Raw genomic sequence first — 18359 nt, forward strand, 5'->3', positions numbered from 1 at the left:
GTCGATCAGCACGATTGCAACAGGGTGAGTACATTTTTGCTGATGCTCCATGTGATGGAAGCATGACCTGTACACACACGACGCTACATCACCAATAGTGTATTATTTTGTATATTTTAAATTGAAGGACAACAGAGTTCAACAAGTAACTGGTTTATTTGGTATAAAGTCTGATTTACTTACTGCATCATCACAACATCAGCAGAAAATAAAATGACTTCCCTCAGGACCCCTAACCTGGATCTTAAAAAAACTATAGCAGTCTTACAGATGCCTGCAGGCCAATCACAATTCGATATGCAAATATTACAAATAGAGGGAGCTAATCGCTCATCCAACCAATCAGGACACATTTGTTCACAGTCACACACAAAACTTGTAATTATTAAAACAAGCCAAGTAAGAAGATAAACATATATTGATTAAGAAATTCCTTAATAATTAAGATTCCATCTCTGTTAGTAATTTTAAGAGAGGACCTGTTGGGGAGAAAAAAAAGAAAGAAATACAAAAAACACAATATTATGCTAGCATGTGCTTTTTTGGGCAAAATTCCCAAGCTAAACTTCCCGTGGAAAATTTCCGGAAATTTACCGGAAACTTTCCATCCCTTTGCAACCCTAGTTACAACACAGAAGGAGGCCATTCGGCCCGTCGAGCCCGTGCCGGCTCTCTACAAAAGCACTTCAGCTAGTCCCACTCCCCTGCCCTTTCCCTGTAGCCCTGCAAATTAATTTTCCTTCAGGTACGTATCCAATTCCCTATTGAAAGCCACAATTGAATCTGCCTCCACCACCCTCTTAGGCAGTGCATTCCAGATCCTAACCACTCGCTGTGTAAAAAAGTTTTTCCTCATGTCGCCTTTGGTTCTTCCAATCCCCCTAAATCTGTGTCCTCTGGTTCTCGACCCTTCCGCCAATGGGAACAGTTTCCCTCTATCTACTCTGTCCAGACCCCTCATGATTTTGAACACCTCTATCAAATCTCCTCTCAATCTTCTCTGCTCTAAGGAGAACAACCCCAGCTTCTCCAGTCTATCCATGTAACTGAAGTCCCTCATCCCTGGAAGATACGCTAGCGCTGCCTGTTCCCAAAACTCTCATTTTAAAAACAAGTCTGCCTAGCAGCCCCTTTTGGAAAGTCCTGGCTTGTAGCTGAGTTGCATGAGATTAATATTTTCGGGAATGCAAATGGCAATGTAAAAGCAGCTTTAACTCTGCAATCTAACCTGTTCTATACCTAACCTGGGTGTGCTTGATGCTGACAGAGTGCCGGAGGTGGACCATGTTCCGTTCCCCACCGTTAACTATCCCTCGCCTTGAGCACAAAATTAGAAACTCTTGAGGAAACCAGTTTCCCCACACAGACAGGGTTTCTGTCGCACACCTGGTAAAGTTACATCAGAAGAGCAGGAGCAGCTCTGAGGAAATTCCTGCCCGTTAACCTATTGGGAGGGGTTCTGTTTCTTCTTCTCCAGTAGAGGAAAGATTTAAAACCAATGGAAAAGGTGCAGTGATGGATGTTACCAGGCTTTGAATTATGAAGAGAGGCTTTAGAACTTTCTGATAAGCCTTCAATATTATGATGGGTTCAGGAATGGATTGTTTCCAATGTCAGATGGTAATGAAAGGAGAAAAAAATTAAAATAATCACAAAAAAAATATATTTACTGTACATGGAGACTGGTTAAAAATTGGAATTCTTTACCACAAAAGAGTTGTTGAAGCCGAATTTGTAAATTCTTTTAAGACTGCCTTGAGTAGTTGCTTATAAAGGAGGAATATTGAAGGATATGTGGATTTAAACTGGATGGTTCGTGGGGGAAAAAAACAGCAGTGAAGATTGGATGGGCTGAAGGACCAGTTTCTGTGCTGTAACATTCTATAATTCATCTAGATGTCTGACTCTGGTGGTTTGATTTTTTTTATTCAGGTACCTGGTGATGAAACACAAATGCATCTTGTTGCTTCTCATGTTGATCCTCTATTCAGTGGTGAACCCTGCTTTCTTCAGGTAGGGTATTCCTCTTTCTGTGCCCTAGGGGTGGCTGTGACAATGAATTGTCTCTCTGTTGTTGAAGGTAACTTTGGTTTTCAGCCTGGCTGGTAGTAGGTAGAGCTCCTCTTTTTTGGTTAGAACCACTTAACTGTAAATTAAATAGAACTTAAAATAAAACTAATCAAATTAAAATTACATTGCCCGGGGTGACGATGCACTCCAGTCCCCACGGCGCCCACCGGTCTCGGAAGGCCTCAAGCGTGCTGGCGGACACCGCGTGCTCCATCTCCAGGGCCACTCGGGCGCGAACATAGCCGTGGAAGAGAGGCATAGTAGGTAGAGCTGCTGCACTTAAGTCTCCACATTCCTGGGGTTAGGGTGAAAATCAGTGGGAGTTCCTTTTCCTAATCACTGTTCAGTGATGTCTCCTGTAAAGTGCTCATGTGTGGATATCAGATTGGTGTCAGCTGTGATGCTCTCCACAGCCAAATAGGCCATTGATACTCCCTGTGTATGAATAATGGTCAGTCAGGTAAGGGGGCAAATGGCTGTTGGGGCTTGTGGAAATGTACCCCAGCAGTTGAATCTGCTCTGATTCTAGTGTTGGGTGAATTCTAGAGTTCTAGCCGCCACAGATGGATGGCACCATTCCTCTCCCAAATTCATGTAACGATCTCAAAATCCATTACGTGACACATCCAGCCAGGGCCATAGGGAATGAAGGGATGCAACCAGTGAGTGGCAACTCCCTAATCCGTAGGATCCCTCTCAAATGCGGGATGAGGTTTAATGACCTCAAGGTTAGGAAAGGCAAGTGTGAGAGCTCTAAGCTGCTGTTAATGTATATTTCAAAAAGTAGACGTATATTTACCCTAAATACCTGTAACGAGGAAAATAGCAGGCGCTTAGCACTGCTGAAATAGCACTGTGGGCATTTAGTAGTCACCGAGACCTAACGTCAGCGTGCTGATATCACAACTGGAGCTGTTGACAGTAGGAGAGCTGTGATGAAGTGGCATTGATTCAGGATGTTTTTCAGAAAGACCAGAGTGCAGTGGAGTACCATATATGCGGCACAGACCATTTGCAATGGAAGCAATTATGTAATATTACTAGGTTCCTTTGCTGTTGATCCTGCCTGTTTATACTGCAGGGTTGATTCCACAGTAATGGATGAGAGAATCCTGCATGTACATTAGTGTATTTAGGGTAAATATACCTCTACTGTCTGAAATATACACTAACAGCAGCTTAGAGCTCTCACACTTGCCTTTCCTAACCTTGTGAGGTCGTTAAACCTCATCCCACATTTGAGAGGGATCCTACGGATTAGGGAGTTGCCACTCACTGGTTGCATCCCTTCATTCCATATGGCCCTGGCTGGATGTGTCATGTAATGGATTCTGAGATCTTCCTGTACCATTGAGTTAAACTTTGTATCAAATGAGCCTTTCAGTGACCTCCAAACTAAACTCTATTTCTTTCGCTTTGTATGAGAATGTGAGTGGTTCTGAGAGCGTGATGATTAGGCATATTAACCTTGTTATGATGTATCTAAACTGCGCCCTCTCATAATGTTCCCTCGAGGCTGAACAAAGCTGCCATGACAGATTTAGAAACTGCTACTTCCTGCTGAAACTGTGAAACTGTTAATTGACTCTGCGATGGAAAACATATGAATATGGAACAAATATGTTCTCTGACTGATCAGATTTTACACCTGATAATGGACTGACCACGTTGAAGCGTGTTTTCTGAGTAACGGATGAATGGGAGTGCAGGCTACATTGGAGCTTGTGGGGTATAGAAGTTATGGAAACAACCCTAAGTGAAGATTTACCATTGGGTAATTGAGCAAATTTAATATGGTAATTGCATTGTGGGATATGATGGGACATAGCTGTGAAGGCACTTGGGAGTTAACCCCACATCTGAGGCAGTTTGGGCTGATGAAGCCTCTTGACTGTGTCAGATGACGTCGAGTCGACTCGACTCGACTCGACTGTATCATTGGGGATAAGCTGGAATGCATGTGGCCATATTACTGTTCTATTGTATGCCTGTCGATGCTGAATTATATGTCTGTCTGCTGAATTAAGACACCTGAAGCGAAATTTGTGTATGTGAGGAAACTTGATGCTAAATAAATCAATTTTTTAAACAAATCTATTTATTGGTATGTTAACTGTATTCAAGCTTAAGGCACACTCTGGCTAGTGAACAGCAGTCTGGTTTGCCAGAGATGGCCATCAGGAGGGAAATACTTGAGATGGAGGTTCTTGAGATCCCGACCCTATTTGTCACATTTTGCACCCAATGTGAGGCTCGAGTAAAATTAAAACCATGAGATGATATAATACTTGAGGATTAGAAGGAATTACTTATCCCTTAGTAAAGTGCTCGTCTCACCTAGGAGATAAGAGAGTGCTCTAAATTCAGACAGAGTAACAAGGGTAGCCCCCCCCTGTCAGAAAGGACTGAGCCATCACCCCAAGAAAAAGCGTACAGTTTTGGTCTCCTTATTTAAGCAAGGATATACTTGCATTGGAGGCAGTTCAGAGAAGGTTCACGAGGTTGATTCCTGAGATGAAGGGGTTATCTTGTGAAGAAAGGTTGAGCAGGTTGGGCCTATACTCATTGGAGTTTAGAAGAATGAGGGGATCTTATTGAAACATGTAAGATTCTGAAGGGGCTTGACAGGGTAGATGCAGAGAGGGTGTTTCCCCTTGTGGGGGAATCTAGAACTAGGGGGCATAATTTCAGAATAAGGGGGCACCCATTTAAAACGGAAATGAGGAATTTCTTCTCTGAGGGTCATGAATCTTTGGAATTCTCCTCCCCAGAGAGCTGTGGAGGCTGGTGTAATGATCAATAACATGTCATTCTATAGTGGACACTAGGTGGAGCTGTAGAGCTGTATATATATAAGACTACACTACCCAGCTGTATGTATATTAAGACTACATTACCCATGAGGCACTAGGCTACCCACAAGGCAGCAGTCAAGATGGCTGCCTCTACAGATACTGTACCTAGTCCACATGGGCTCAATAAAAGTGTCTAGCAAAAGCTAGCTGTGTTCATAATAAGAATGTCTATTTATTAATAAACATAAGAGCTGGGTCATTGAATATTTTGAAGGTGGAAATAGACAGATTTTTGAACGATAAAGGAGTCAATGGTTATGGGGAGTGGGCAGGGAAGTTGAGCCAAGATTCAATCAGCCATGATCTTATTGAATGGTGATGGTGTGGAGATGCCGGTGTTGGACTGGGGTGGACAAATGTAAGAAATCACACAACACCAGGTTATAGTCCAACAGCTGAAAGCTTGTGATTTCAAATAAAGCTGTTGGACTATAACCTGGTGTTGTGTGATTTCTTATTATTGAATGGTGTGTTACTCCCCATTTGGGGGCGGTAACCGAATTAGCACCAGACATTTAGTGCCCGGGGCGGGAATACCACCCTAGCCGCTAAGTTGGGCTTATTGCCCCGGCAGGGAAGCAGAGCGCTATCTCGGGCACTCCACTTCCTCTCGGGGCGGTGTCTGGGGTGCAAAGCGCGGTTGCGCCGGAGCGTTATGTGGCTGCTACGCGTAGAGCTGACACGTTTCAGTGTCCCCTTCCGTTAAAGGGGAGGGACGCTGCACACTCTGCATACCGTTTGATGGCCTCCACTAGCCCACCAGGATGGCATGGTGCTGGACGGCGCGATGGCGGCCACGGACCATGCCAAGGGCCGCCAAGAGGGGCTGACCTGGAGGTTGGCCAAAATAATAAAATGGTGGAGCGGGGCGCAGCTGGACTGCCCCTTTAATTACTGCCCCGCCAGCGATGTGCGGCCCGGGTCGCAACCCGTGAGGCTGTCGCTAACGTCGCCCGTGGCAGCCTCACTGGCTGCAGCCGGATTTCTGTCACGGGGCACTAGGGGGTCACGTCGCTCGGTGAGGACGTTATAGCCGCAGCGGCCTGGGGCACTACCGGTGAGGGCATGGCGCTATCAGCTAGCGCCTCAGCATTCTGCCAAATTTCTAGGCAGGCGCTGCCCCCGTGCGGGCGATAAGCCCTTTGCCCCGTTAGCGCCCCCCAGAGGCGCCAACAGGCATAAAGGAGGCGTATTTCGCCTCCCCCCTTTAAGTGAGATTCATGTATGTGAGGCAACTTGATGCTAAATAAAAAATTTTAAACAAATCTGTTTATTGGTGTGGTTAATTGTACTTGAGCCGACTCCCACTATACATCGCTCCCTGTGCCTAATCTCAGTAAGAAACATATTTATATCGTTCTCGAAGAAGTTTGCTGCTGGTGCGTGTTGGAGCCATGTCTTATCGGCTCATTTTCCCGGCCTGCCAGTGCAGTACATCAGTTGGTGCTGACACTTGCACCTTTGTCCCACCCAACCATATTCCAAAGTGCTGGGACCATAGGATGGGCAAAAGCCCTCTCCCATCCTGCCACACTTCTAGCATCAGATCGGGAGAGTGTCTCAAGGCCCCCGTCTGCCATGTTCCCTGTATTTAGGGGATTTTTCCTCAGTCATTTATTTTTATTTGGCATTATCTGCCAAAATGATGTAAGAAGCTTCTGTAACAGTGTATGATACCCACAGCTTCAGTCACATTGATGGAGGGGATGCCTTGACTAATTTGATAGCAACTAAAAAGCCTACTTCAATAGAATGTCATTGCAAATGCAGGTTGGTTAGTGGAGCAGGATGGCATTCATGTTATTCTATGAGATTACAAGTACTATAAGCGTCTGTATTCTGTTCATAGTCCAAATGGGACCTCCCTAAATTATTAAAACGTTCTCAATTGAATTGAAACCGGAGAGTTTTGACAAGTGAGAACTTTGGATTTTATTAACTGTAAAATGCCAGAATGACGATGACAATCAGATAGTGGATGGACAATAAAAGCTGCCTTGTTAGCAATGCCCAAAAAGCAAGAACAATTTTTTTGTTTTAAAAATCAAATAAACACCAAACCTTTGAGTCAGGTAGTAATTTAATTTCTACCTGCTCACTGCTCAACTCAACGCCCCAACTGCTAATTGTTTGGATTGCATTTGTTAAGGGGAAAAAAATTGACGTGGGGGAATTTGTTTTTTGGTCAGTGTTGTCTCTTTCTTTCCTGAGGGTGCTGGCTCTTACTGGGGTACAGTTCCGTGGGAATTGGTAACTCAGTCGAGTTACAGTGCGTCAACAGAACAGAAACGGGCCATTCGGCCCAACTGGTCTATGCCGGCGTTTATGCTCCATGTGAGCCTCATCTAACCCTTCTATTCCTTTCTCCCTCGTGTGTTTATCTAACTTACCCGTAAATGCATCTCTGCTATTCGCCTCAACCACTCCCTGTGGTAGCGAGTTCCACATTCTCACCACTCTCTGGGTGAAGAAGTTTCTCCTGAATTCTCTATTGGATTTATTAATGACTCTCTTATATTTTTGCCCTCCAGTTTTGGTCTCCCCCTTCTGCCCTATCATACCCTTTCATTATCTTAAAGATCTCTATCCGTTCACCCCTCCGCATTCTCTTTTCCTAGAGAAAAGATCCCCAGCCTGTGCAGTCTTTCATGATAGTTATAACCTCTCAGTTCTGGTGTCATCCTTGTGAATCTTTCTTGCTCCTGTGCCTCTTATCCTTTTTATCATAGGGAGATCAGAACGCTGCAGAGTACTGCAAGTGTGGTCTAACCAAAGTTCTATACAAGTTTAATATAACTTCTCTGCTATTCAATTCTATCCCTCTAAAAATGAGCCCCAGTGTTGGGTTTGCTTTTTTTTAATGGCATTTTTCCCCTGCGTTGCCACTTTTAGTGATTTGTGTATCTGTACCCCTCGATCCTTTTGCTCCTCTAGCCTATTTGGACTCTTATTATCCAAGCAGCATGTGGCCTCCTTATCCTTCCTAGCAAAATGCACCACATCACACTTATTGAAGTGAATTTGCCAGTTACACACCCATTCTGCAAGTTATTTAATATCCTCCTGTATTTTGTCGCATTCTTCCTTTGCAGTAACTGCACCCGCCAATTTGGTGTCGTCTGCAAATTTTGAAAGTGTATTCCCAATTCTCGCGTCCAAATCGTTGATGTAAATTGTGAACAACAGTGGTCCCAGCACGGATCCCTGTGGTACACCACTTCCCACCTTCTGCCAGTCTGAGCCTACCCTTATCGCCTACTTTGTAGCCAGCTTGCTATCCCTTCCACTATCTGTCCCCTGAATCCACATTCTCTGACCTTAGTCATGAGTCTACTATGCGATACCTTATTGAAGGCCTTTTGAAAATCCATATATACTGCATTACGCTTGTCTACACTTTCTGTTAATTCAAAGAATTCAGTAAGGTTGGTCAAGCAAGACGTTCCCTTTTGAAATCTGTGCTGACTATTCTTTATTATATTTTTGGTTTCTAAATGTTTTTCTATTACATCTTTAAGTAAAGATTCCATGATCATTTCTACCACCAACATTACGTTAACTGGTCTAGACTTGTCCTATCTTTTTTTAAATATAGGATTAACATTAAGCTGCCTTCCAGCCCTCTGGCATAAAAGTGTCTCTGCTATCTCTTCCCTAACTTTTAATATGTGCAGATGCAATCCCTCCAGACCAGTGGTTTTATCCTCTCGTTTATCAATTATCTCCCCACTTTCTATCTTCAACAACAACAACAACTTGTATTTATATAGCACCTTTAACAAGGTGCTTCACAGGAGTGTTCTAAGACAAAAAATTGACACTGAGCCCCATAAAAAAATTAGGGCAGATGACCAAAAGCTTGGTCAAAGAGGTAGGTTTTAAGGAGTGTCTTAAAGGAGGAAAGAGAGGTTTAGGGGGGGAATTCCAGAGCATAGGGCCTAGGCAGCTGAAGGCACAGCAACCAGTGGTTGAGTGATTATAATCGTGGATGCTCAAGAGGGCAGAATTTGAGGGGTGGTGGGGGGCAGGTTGTGGGGCTGGAGGAGGTTACAGAGGTGGGCAGGGGCAAGGCCATGGAGGGATTTGAAAACAAGGATGAGAATTTTGAAACCGGGAGCCAGTGTAGGTCAGCGAGCACAGGGGTGATGGGTGAGTGGGACTTGGTGCAAATTAGGACACGGGCAGCCGAGTTTTGGGTGACCTCAAATTTACGTAGGGTAGAATGTGGGAGGCCAGCCAGGAGTGCGTTGGAATAGTCAAGTCTAGAGGCAACAAAGGCATGGTTGAGGGTTTCAACAGCAGATGAGCTGTGGCAGGGGCGGAGACGGGTGATGTTACAGAGGTCTTAGTTATGCCACAGATATGTGGTCTGAAGCTCATTTCAGGGTCAAATATGACACCAAGGTTGCGAACAGTCTGGTTCAGCCTCAGGCGGATGCTAGGGAGAGGGATGGAGTCAGTGGCTGGGGAACGGAGTTTGTGGCAGGGCCTGAAGACAATGGCTTCGGTCTTGCCAATGTGTCATTGTATCTTTTTTGATCTCTTCTAATATCATATCCACCATATCGGTCTCCCTGGAAAATTCTGAGGCAAAGTAATTATTAGTATTTCTGACATTTCACTGTCATTACCTGTGAATTTAACTTGTGCATCCCTTAATTGTCCTATTCCCTAGCCTAATTTTTTTACTTGTTATTTCTGTGTCTGTAGAATACTTTAATATTGTTATATTCCTTGACAACTTTAATTTTGTAGTTCCTCCTTGCTTTCCATTTTTTAAACTTCTTTCCTAACCTCTTCATATTCCCTTTTGTCATCATCTCCTTTATCTTCTATGTAATTAGTTTGTGCCCTTTTTCTTAGTTTCAATTTTTGCCCTTATCTCTTTATTCATCTGTGGTATTTTGCCGATGCCTAGTTCTTGTTCTTAGAGGAATGTATTTCTCCTGAACTCTCTTGATCACCATTTTAAATATTATCCACTGCTGTACCATCTCTGTCAATTTTTTTTCCAGCTTACCTTCCCTAGTTCCATTCTAATCCCCTCAAATGTAGATTTATTTTCTAGTCTATTACTTTAGTCTTTGTCTGTCTTGTGTCTTTCACAATCATCATTTTAAAACTTATGTTATGATTGCTATTGCCTAGCTGTTCCCTGACACTTCTCTTAGTTGCTCTGGTTCATTTCCCATTACTTGATCAGGCAGCAAGAAAGTTGTCTTGAACAAACTGTAAAAACTCCATTCCCTTTTCTCCTTTCCCTACCTCTTACCAGTTTATTTTGGGTAGTTGAAATCTCCCATGATGATTATTCAATTTTTTTACTCATATCATAGATTGCTTACATAGTACACTTCCCTTCCACTATTGGGTGGTCTGTAGACTACCACTATTAACATGATCTATCCCTTATCTTTTATTTCAATCCATATGGATTCTGTTTCTATCTTAATGTTAGTTATGTCCCTTTTTATCTATTGTCTTTATGTTGTCTCTGATTAGTACAGCTGCCCCACCACCCCTTCTTCCTTCTCTGTCCTTTCTAAATACATTCTAACCTACAATATTTAACTGCCGGCTCTATTCTTTTATGTAGTCATGTTTCAGTTATCACTACTACATCTGGCTCCTCGCTACGAATTATTGCCTCCAGTTCCCGTGTTTTGTTTCTGATGCTGTGCACATCGCTGTACAGGCAATGTAATTTGTTTTTATTAATTGTTTCCCTCATTTTATTTTAAGCCATTTTATACTTGTGTTCTTTAACTGTATTTGTTACCCTTATTCCTTACCTTGGTCTGACCTTTACCCTCCTTCCCACACCAGCCCTTAAACCACATATTTACCTTCCTGATCTGTCTGTCCCTATGCCAGTTAACACATGGCTCGGGTAGTAATCCTGAGATTACCGCTCGTGAGGTCCTGTTTTTTAATTTAGTTCCTAACTTCTGATATTCCCTTAGCAGGACCTCATCCCTCTTCCCTATGCCATTGGTCCCAACATGGACCATGACAACTGGATTTTCCACTTCCCTTTCCAAGTTACTCTCTAGTTGCTCAGAGACATCCTTTACCCTTGCACCAGGTAGGCAACACACCCTCCTGGGCTCTCTGTACCGACTGCAGAGATACACTAGCTTTCACTCTAATTATCGAATCCGCTATGACTACAAACTTTCTAATCTGCTCCTCCCCCGCTCCGCCCCACCCCTTGGACTGTCTCATGCTCCACGGTGCCGTGGTTCGCATTCTGGCCATCCTCCCTGCAGCCTTGATCCTTATCCTCACAGGTAGCAGGTATCTCGTACCTGTTGGATAGGAACAGTGTCTGCGGGACTTCCTTCTGTATCTCCCTTTGGTTCCCCCTCCCCTGCTGACTGACAGTCACACGCTCCCCTTCCTGCACCTGTGCTTTCCTCTGGGGTGTGACTGTACTCTGGCGAAAACTATCCAGATATTCCTCCCCCCTCCCTTGCGTGCCGGAGTGTCTCTAACTCGCACTCCAGCTCAAGGGCTCTGAGCTGGAGTGACTCGAAGCAGAGACATCCCCTGCAGATGTGGTCATCCGGGACAATCCTGCACTCCACAGACTCCCATACATCACAGTCCCGACACATTGCCATTTCTAGTTCTAATTTATTTGTTAGAATTTAATTTTAGAATAATAGAAGCACTCGAGGGCGAGATTATATTCAGTAGATGGATTTTAGCTTGATATTAAAATCAATTAGTTACTAATCTGAATATTTTTATTTATTTAACTATTTAAAATGATGGTTAAAAATAGTGTGTGTATTGTCAATTAAATACTTGGCTTAATTTCCCCGGGATCCACTGTTCCTAACTTGTGCTGACTAAGATGTCACTTTGAAATATTTCTCCGGGATTGTTTAGCGGCTGAGTTGGGCGCCTCTGCTCCCGTTTCCCGCTCTTTTTAATGGCTGGGCTGGCATTTAACCGCCGAGTTATTGGGTAGCTCTTGGCAATGACAGGTGACACCAGTAGCCTACATGAGCTCCACTCATAAGATTATTATGTCATCGTAACCCCCCCCTCACTATGTTACTGCCATGCACAGGTATCTATTATCATATCATTTATTCTGATACATGACCTGTAGTGCCTCTCGTGTGTTTGTTTTGTGGGTGGGATGGGAGTGTGCCTTCATTCTAAGTGATGACCATATTTCAAATATTTTATAACAAACCGCCTCTGTTTACTGAAGCCCAGCTTAAGCGCTGTCTTTGAAATCTAGCTGGCTGGTCATTATTTCATGGCTTCCAAAGGATGCTGCCAAATTCTATTGTGAGGGTCACTGATTTTTATTTAGCCTGTTCTGATGTAAAATCATTGAGGTAGATCTTGACCTTGTGTGGCAGTGTAAGTCAATGGAAATAAAAATTAGGGAGCGATATAAAACAGGCTGCCGCCATCGCTATCGCCTGTTTTACACTGTCGCACAAAGTCAAGATCTACCCCACTGAGCATTGTAAACCCATGCTTTCCTTCAATTCAGTCCTGTAGTGTAAACCAACCCCTCTGAAGTCTTTGCATACAGCTGAACATCCAGACATTGGGGGCCGAGGTGGGTATGGAGGTGGGACTGCTGGGAAAATGGCAGAATCTGGGAGTGGGTACCCATCCTGCCCCCAACCCGCCTCCAAGGAGACTAGACCCGGGGTGGTACGGCTTCCTGCCTCCTGGCAAGAGGGTATGGGGGCGGGTTTGCCACTCGCCCCCAAATTCTACCACTTTCCCTGCAGACCCGCCTCAGGACTGAGAAAATCCAGCCCAAAGTGTGGGCTTCCTGACGGCTCCGAACCTCGCCAGGGTCAGCGAGGCGAGCCGTGAGTCTGCGGGGGTTGGAGGTGTCAATGTCCAGTGTGCAGGTGAGTGATGGGCGCATGTGTGCGGAGATAATTGTGTGAGGTGAGTGTAGTGTTTTAATAAGATTACTTACCGTTGCTTCTTCCTTTAGGCTGCGGAGCTGCCTCATCTCACCAGCAGCGAATGCAGAATGGCCGCTACATTCTTAAATGCAGCTGCTTTCTGCTCAGGAAAGCTTTCTAAGTGAGTCTTCAGTACAAGGACTCAACTTAGAAGTTAGATTGTCAGTGTTTGAGTGACAGCTTCACAGAGCTATCAAACGCTGACAATTCACCTGTCAAAAAATCTTGACAGATGCAATGTCATTCACTGACGTCATCTGTCACCAGCTTTCCCTTAATTGGCCAGCTAAGCCCGCTGGGCAGGCTTAACACGGTCAATCAAGGGAAAATAGTGTGGGTTGGCCAGACGTCAATGGAGGCGGGACTAAAACTCGACAAGTGGGAGTCCCGCCTCCGTCACGTCCCCATTGATAAAATCACCCCCAGTGAGTGAGAACACCGAGGGGCTGTGTAAAAGCTTCTTTTGTGACGTGTAGTTTTAACAAAAAACCTGGATTATTTTGACACGAGCTACTAGTTGCTGTGGATTTGCTTGCCCCTGTGCTCTGATTTGCACAACTGTACTTGGGGTGGTGCACAACTTGGACACTGGTCACATGAGAAGACATGGTGCAGACGCCAGAGAATTAAGGGTAAAGCTCAGATTCCAGGGACATGAGGACATACAAAACAGGATCCAGTGACGCTCCTTGGTGTCGTTAAGCTCTCGCTGGGTCTCCACTTCTTGGTGCGACTGAGCTCTTTCTCAGACTCCTTTTCCTTAATGCTGAATCACAGTGCATGTGAAAATGCATGAAATAAAGTCACAAATCAAAACTTCTTGCAGGGGGACAGGTGCTGAGAACCCCGTTGGAAATAAACTTTGCACCATCAGAGCTCACTTTCCACATCAAAAAGGTTCTAAATTCACCACTGAATAAATTTGGGTTTTTTTTGGCTTTCATTTTTGCCTAGAAAAGCACTGGATAAAGCTGCACTTAGGTTATGATAAGCTCATTGTCCCACTGCATGCCCATTATAACTACTTGTGTGTCATTATGTTTCAGCTTGGATAGAAAATCAGCCTGAGTTGTGGAATTCTCAAACCACAAAGAAAAACCCCTCAAATCCAATGTAATTAAAAGAAATGTAACTTATACAGTTGCCTTGAAGCAGTGGCCTTGATTGTGGGTCATAATTCAGGCCGTTTTTCAGTTGTATGTTGTTTTTGCATTGTCAGTTTCTCTGGGGCTATGTCGGGGGTTTTTTTTAAGCTGTTACTTTCCATGTTTTGCAGGTCTTTATTAGGCATTGATTGGACAGCTTGCACTAGTGTGGTCCTGAAAAGATGTGGGCAGTGAGACCACATGGTAGAATAGCTGAGTAATCCTTATGAAATCATGGAAAATTAATGTTGCCCTACAAACGCACACAGATGTCTGGTTATATTGTGGTTTAAAGTACAGTACTGCTTTCTGGCACTGTAGTGCTGGGTTACGAATAACATCCTAAAGCCTGCCTCATCTGTATTTCATTTGAATGTATAAGTAATGTAAAAATTATTCCTTTTTAGTAGATGAGGGCATCACTGGGGGTTCTATAATTCCACATCAAGTTTGAGTCCTCTGCCTTTCCTGCCAGTAGAATCTGCTGATCTGATCTGGTGGGAATTAATAAAAATAAATCACAGGCAGCATTACTGGCCATATCAATGGGATGTCATTGCAAATGCAGGTTGGTTGGTGGAGCAGGATAGCATTTATAATAGAGTACGTAGTCTCCTTATTCTTCCTACCCAAATGCACCACCTCACTTACCTATATTGAAATTCATTTGCCAATTGTGCGCCCATTCTGCAGGTTTATTAATGTTGTCTTGTATTTTGTCGTAATCTTCCTTTGTAGTAACTACATCTCCCAATATTGTGTCTTTTGCAAATTTTGAAATTGTACTTCCGACTCCTGAGTCCAAATCATTTATGTAAATTGTGAACAACATTGGTCCCAGCACCAATCCCTGTGGAACACCACTTCCCACCTTTTGCCAATCCGAGTAACTACCTTTAACCCCTACTGTTTTCTGTTTTGTAGCGAACTTGCTATCCAATCTGCAACTGTCTACTGACTCCACATTCTTTGACCTTAGTCATGAGTCTGCTATGTGGTACCTTTATTGAAGACCTTTTGAAAATCCATATATATTATATCTGCTGCATTACGCTTGTCTACACTTCCTGTTACATATTCAAAGAATTCAAAGTCCCTTTTGAGCATCTGCATTCCCCAATCTTTCACCATTTAGGAAATACTCTGCCTTTCTGTTTTTTCTACCAAAGTGGATAACTTCACATTTATCCACATTATATTCCATCTGCCATGTTCTCGCCCACTCGAGATCCCCTTGAAGCCTCTTAACATCCTCTACACAACTGACACTGCCACCTAGCTTTGTATCATCAGCAAATTTGGAAATATTACATTTAGTCCCCTCATCCAAATCATTGATATAGATTGTGAATAGCTGGGGCCCAAGCACTGATCCTTGTGGTACCCCACTAGTCACAGCCTGCCATCCTGAAAAAGACCCATTTATCCCTACTCTTTGTTTTCTGTCTGTTAACCAATTCTCAATCCATGCTAGTATATTACCCCCAATTCCATGTGCCCTAATTTTGTTCACCAACCTCTTGTGTGGGACCTTATCGAAGGCCTTCTGAAAATCCAAATACACCGCATCTACCGGTTCCCCTTTGTCTGCTCCACTAGTTACATCCTCAAAGAACTCCCAATAGGTTTATCAAACAGGACTTCCCTTCATAAATCCACGTTGACTCTGCCCAATCTTACTATTAGTTTCGAAGTGTCCAGTTATTGCATCCTTTATAATAGATTCTAGCATTTTCCCAACTGCTGATGTGAGGCTAACAGGTCTGTAGTTCCCTGTTTTCTCTCCCTCCTTTCTTAAATAGCGGGGTTACATTTGCTATCCTCCAATCTGCAGGAACTGTTCCAGAATCTATAGAATTTTGGAAGATGACAACCAATGCGTCCACTATCCCAATGGCCACCTCTTTCAAAACCCTAGGATGTAGGTCATCCAGTCCTTGGGATTTATCAACTTTTAGTCCCATTAATTTTGCTAGTACTGTTTTTTTTTACTAAGTTCCTCATTCTCGCCACATCCTTGGTTTTCTCGTATTTCTGGGAGGCTTTTTGTGTCTTCCTCCGTGAAGACAGAAACAAAGTATTTAATTTCTCTGCCATTTCCTCATTCCCCATTATAAATTCTCCCGTCTCTGACTGTAAAGGACCTACCTTTAGCTTCGCCAGTCTTTTTCTTTTCACATACCTAATAGAAGCTTTTACAATCCGTTTTTATATTTTTCACTTGTTTTTGCTCACATTCCATTTTCCCTTTCTCTATCAATTTCTTGGTCCCCCTTTGCTGATTTCTAAAAAGATCCCAATCCTCAGGCTGACTGCTTTTTCTGGCAACTTTATAAGCTTCCTCCTTTGACTTAATACTAGCTTTAATTTCTTTTGTTAGCAATGGTTGGATCACTTTTCCTTTTGGGTTTTTATGCCCTAGAGGTGTATATGTTTGTTGCACTAAAGTCACTTACGTGAGCCACTGAAAGTGAATGTGCAGGTGCAGCAAGCCATTAGGAAGGCAAATGGTATGCTGGCCTTCATTACAAGAGGATTTGAGTACAGGAGTAAAGTCTTCAATTATATAGGATCTTGGTGAGATCACACCTGGAGCACTGTGTACAATGTTGGTCTCCTTACCTAAGGAAGGATATACTTGCCATAGAGGGAGTGCAACAAAGGTTCACAAGATTGATTCCTGAGATGGTGGGACTGTCGTATGAGAAGAGATTGAGTAAACTAGGCCTGTATTCTCTTGAATTCAGAAGAATGAGAGGGGATCTCATTGAAGCATACAAAATTATTGCAGGGCTTGAAGTGGATGCTGCGAGAATGTTCCCCTTGGCTGGGGAGTCTAGAACCAGGGGCCACAGCCTCAGGATAAAGGGTAGGCCATTCAGGACTGAGATGAGAAGAAATTTCTTCACACAGAGGGTGGTGAATCTTTGGAATTCTCTACCCCAGTGGGCTGTGGAGGCTCAGTTATTGGGTATATTCAAAACAGAAGTAAATAGATTTCTGACTAGTAAGGGCATCAAGGGATATGGCGATAGGGCTGGTGAACGGAGTTGAGGCAGAAGATCAGCCATGATCTCATTGAATGGCGGAGCAGGCTCGAAGGGCCAAATTACCTACTCCTGCTCCTATTTCTTATGTTCAATAAGGTTGGTGAAGCATCACCTTCCCTTTTGAAATCCGTACTCCTATTACTTTCGGTTTCTAGGTGCTTTTCTATTCCATCTTTGAGTAAAGATTTCATGATCTTTCCTACCACTGACACTGTTAACTGGTCTATAGTTCCCTGGACTTGTTCCAGCTCCCTTTTTTTAAATATAGGAATAAAATTAGCTGCTTTCTGGCACAATTCCCTTTTCTAATGAATTTTCATACCTATGTAATCGTGCCCCTGCTATCTCTTCCCTAACTTATTTTAATATGCGCGGATGCAGTCCATCTGGACCAGAGGTTTTATCATCTTCAAGTTGATTAGTTTATCAATTATCTCTCACTGGGTTCTTTAATTCCACATCAAGTTTGAGTCCGTTGTATTTCCTGCCAGCAGAAACTGCTGATCTGATCTGATCTGGTGGGAAGTAATAAAAAATAAATCACAGGCAGCATTTCCAGCCTTCCTGTAGGGATAAGTGGGTTCACTGGTACTTTCTGCTCCCAGCAGAGTTGTTCCCCTCCTTGAGTCCAGCTGAAGGAGGAGAGCAGTCTGCTGGGAGTGGAAGTGCATGTTCAGCTCATGTCCTCCTGCTGACAAGGCTGTAGCATTTCCCACGGTTCTGCTGGCTGATCAGTTTCTGCCAGTGTGTGTGGGGTTTTTTAGCCTGAGCACCTCGCCTTAATAGTATTCGTGTCACCTCGCTTATCTTGGACTCGCTACTTGGATGTGGGAACAGAAATGAGGATGACCCACCCTGAAGCAGCAAGCTCGCAGCAACTTGCATTTATTTAATGCCTTTTAACTTAGTAAAACGTTCCAAGGTGCTTCACAGGAGTGTTATCAAAACATATTTGACCATGAGCCGCATAAGGAGAAATTAGGACCGGCGACCTAAAGCTTAGTCAAAATGGTAGGTTTTAAAGGAGGGGAGAGGGGCGGCGAGGTTTCTGTATGGAATTTCAGAGCTTGGGGCTGAGATAGCTGAAGGCACGGCCACCAATGGTGGAGCAATGAAAATCGGGGATGCACAAGAGGCCAGAATTGGAGGAGTGAAGAGATCTTGGAGGGTTGAAGGGCTGGAGGAGATTACAGAGATCGGTTGGGGGGGGGGCGGGGGGCGAGGCCATGGAGGGATTGGAAAACCAGGATGAGAGTTTTTAACTCGAAGTGTTGTCGGACCGGAAGCCAA

At 43.8% G+C, this 18359-nt stretch overlaps 1 protein-coding gene across 6 annotated transcripts in view; it reads left to right on the forward strand.

The window, feature by feature from the left end:
• Positions 1 to 18359, forward strand: part of LOC147100541 (N-acetyllactosaminide alpha-1,3-galactosyltransferase-like) — a 56409-nt gene that overhangs the window by 26470 nt on the left and 11580 nt on the right. For 5 of the 6 annotated variants that reach the window (XM_085966895.1, XM_085966893.1, XM_085966892.1 and 2 more), the window contains exon 2: positions 1933 to 2013. The exons of the other annotated variant lie outside the window; for it this stretch is intronic. In XM_085966895.1, coding sequence (XP_085823021.1) covers positions 1933 to 2013 — 81 coding nt within the window. The remainder of the gene's footprint in view (positions 1 to 1932; positions 2014 to 18359) is intronic. 6 annotated transcript variants of the gene reach the window in all.

Source organism: Somniosus microcephalus, chromosome 25, assembly GCF_052327205.1.
Source record: "Somniosus microcephalus isolate GS21.2 chromosome 25, FLI_Smic_1.0, whole genome shotgun sequence".
In the NCBI taxonomy this organism is placed as follows: Eukaryota; Metazoa; Chordata; class Chondrichthyes; order Squaliformes; family Somniosidae; genus Somniosus; species Somniosus microcephalus.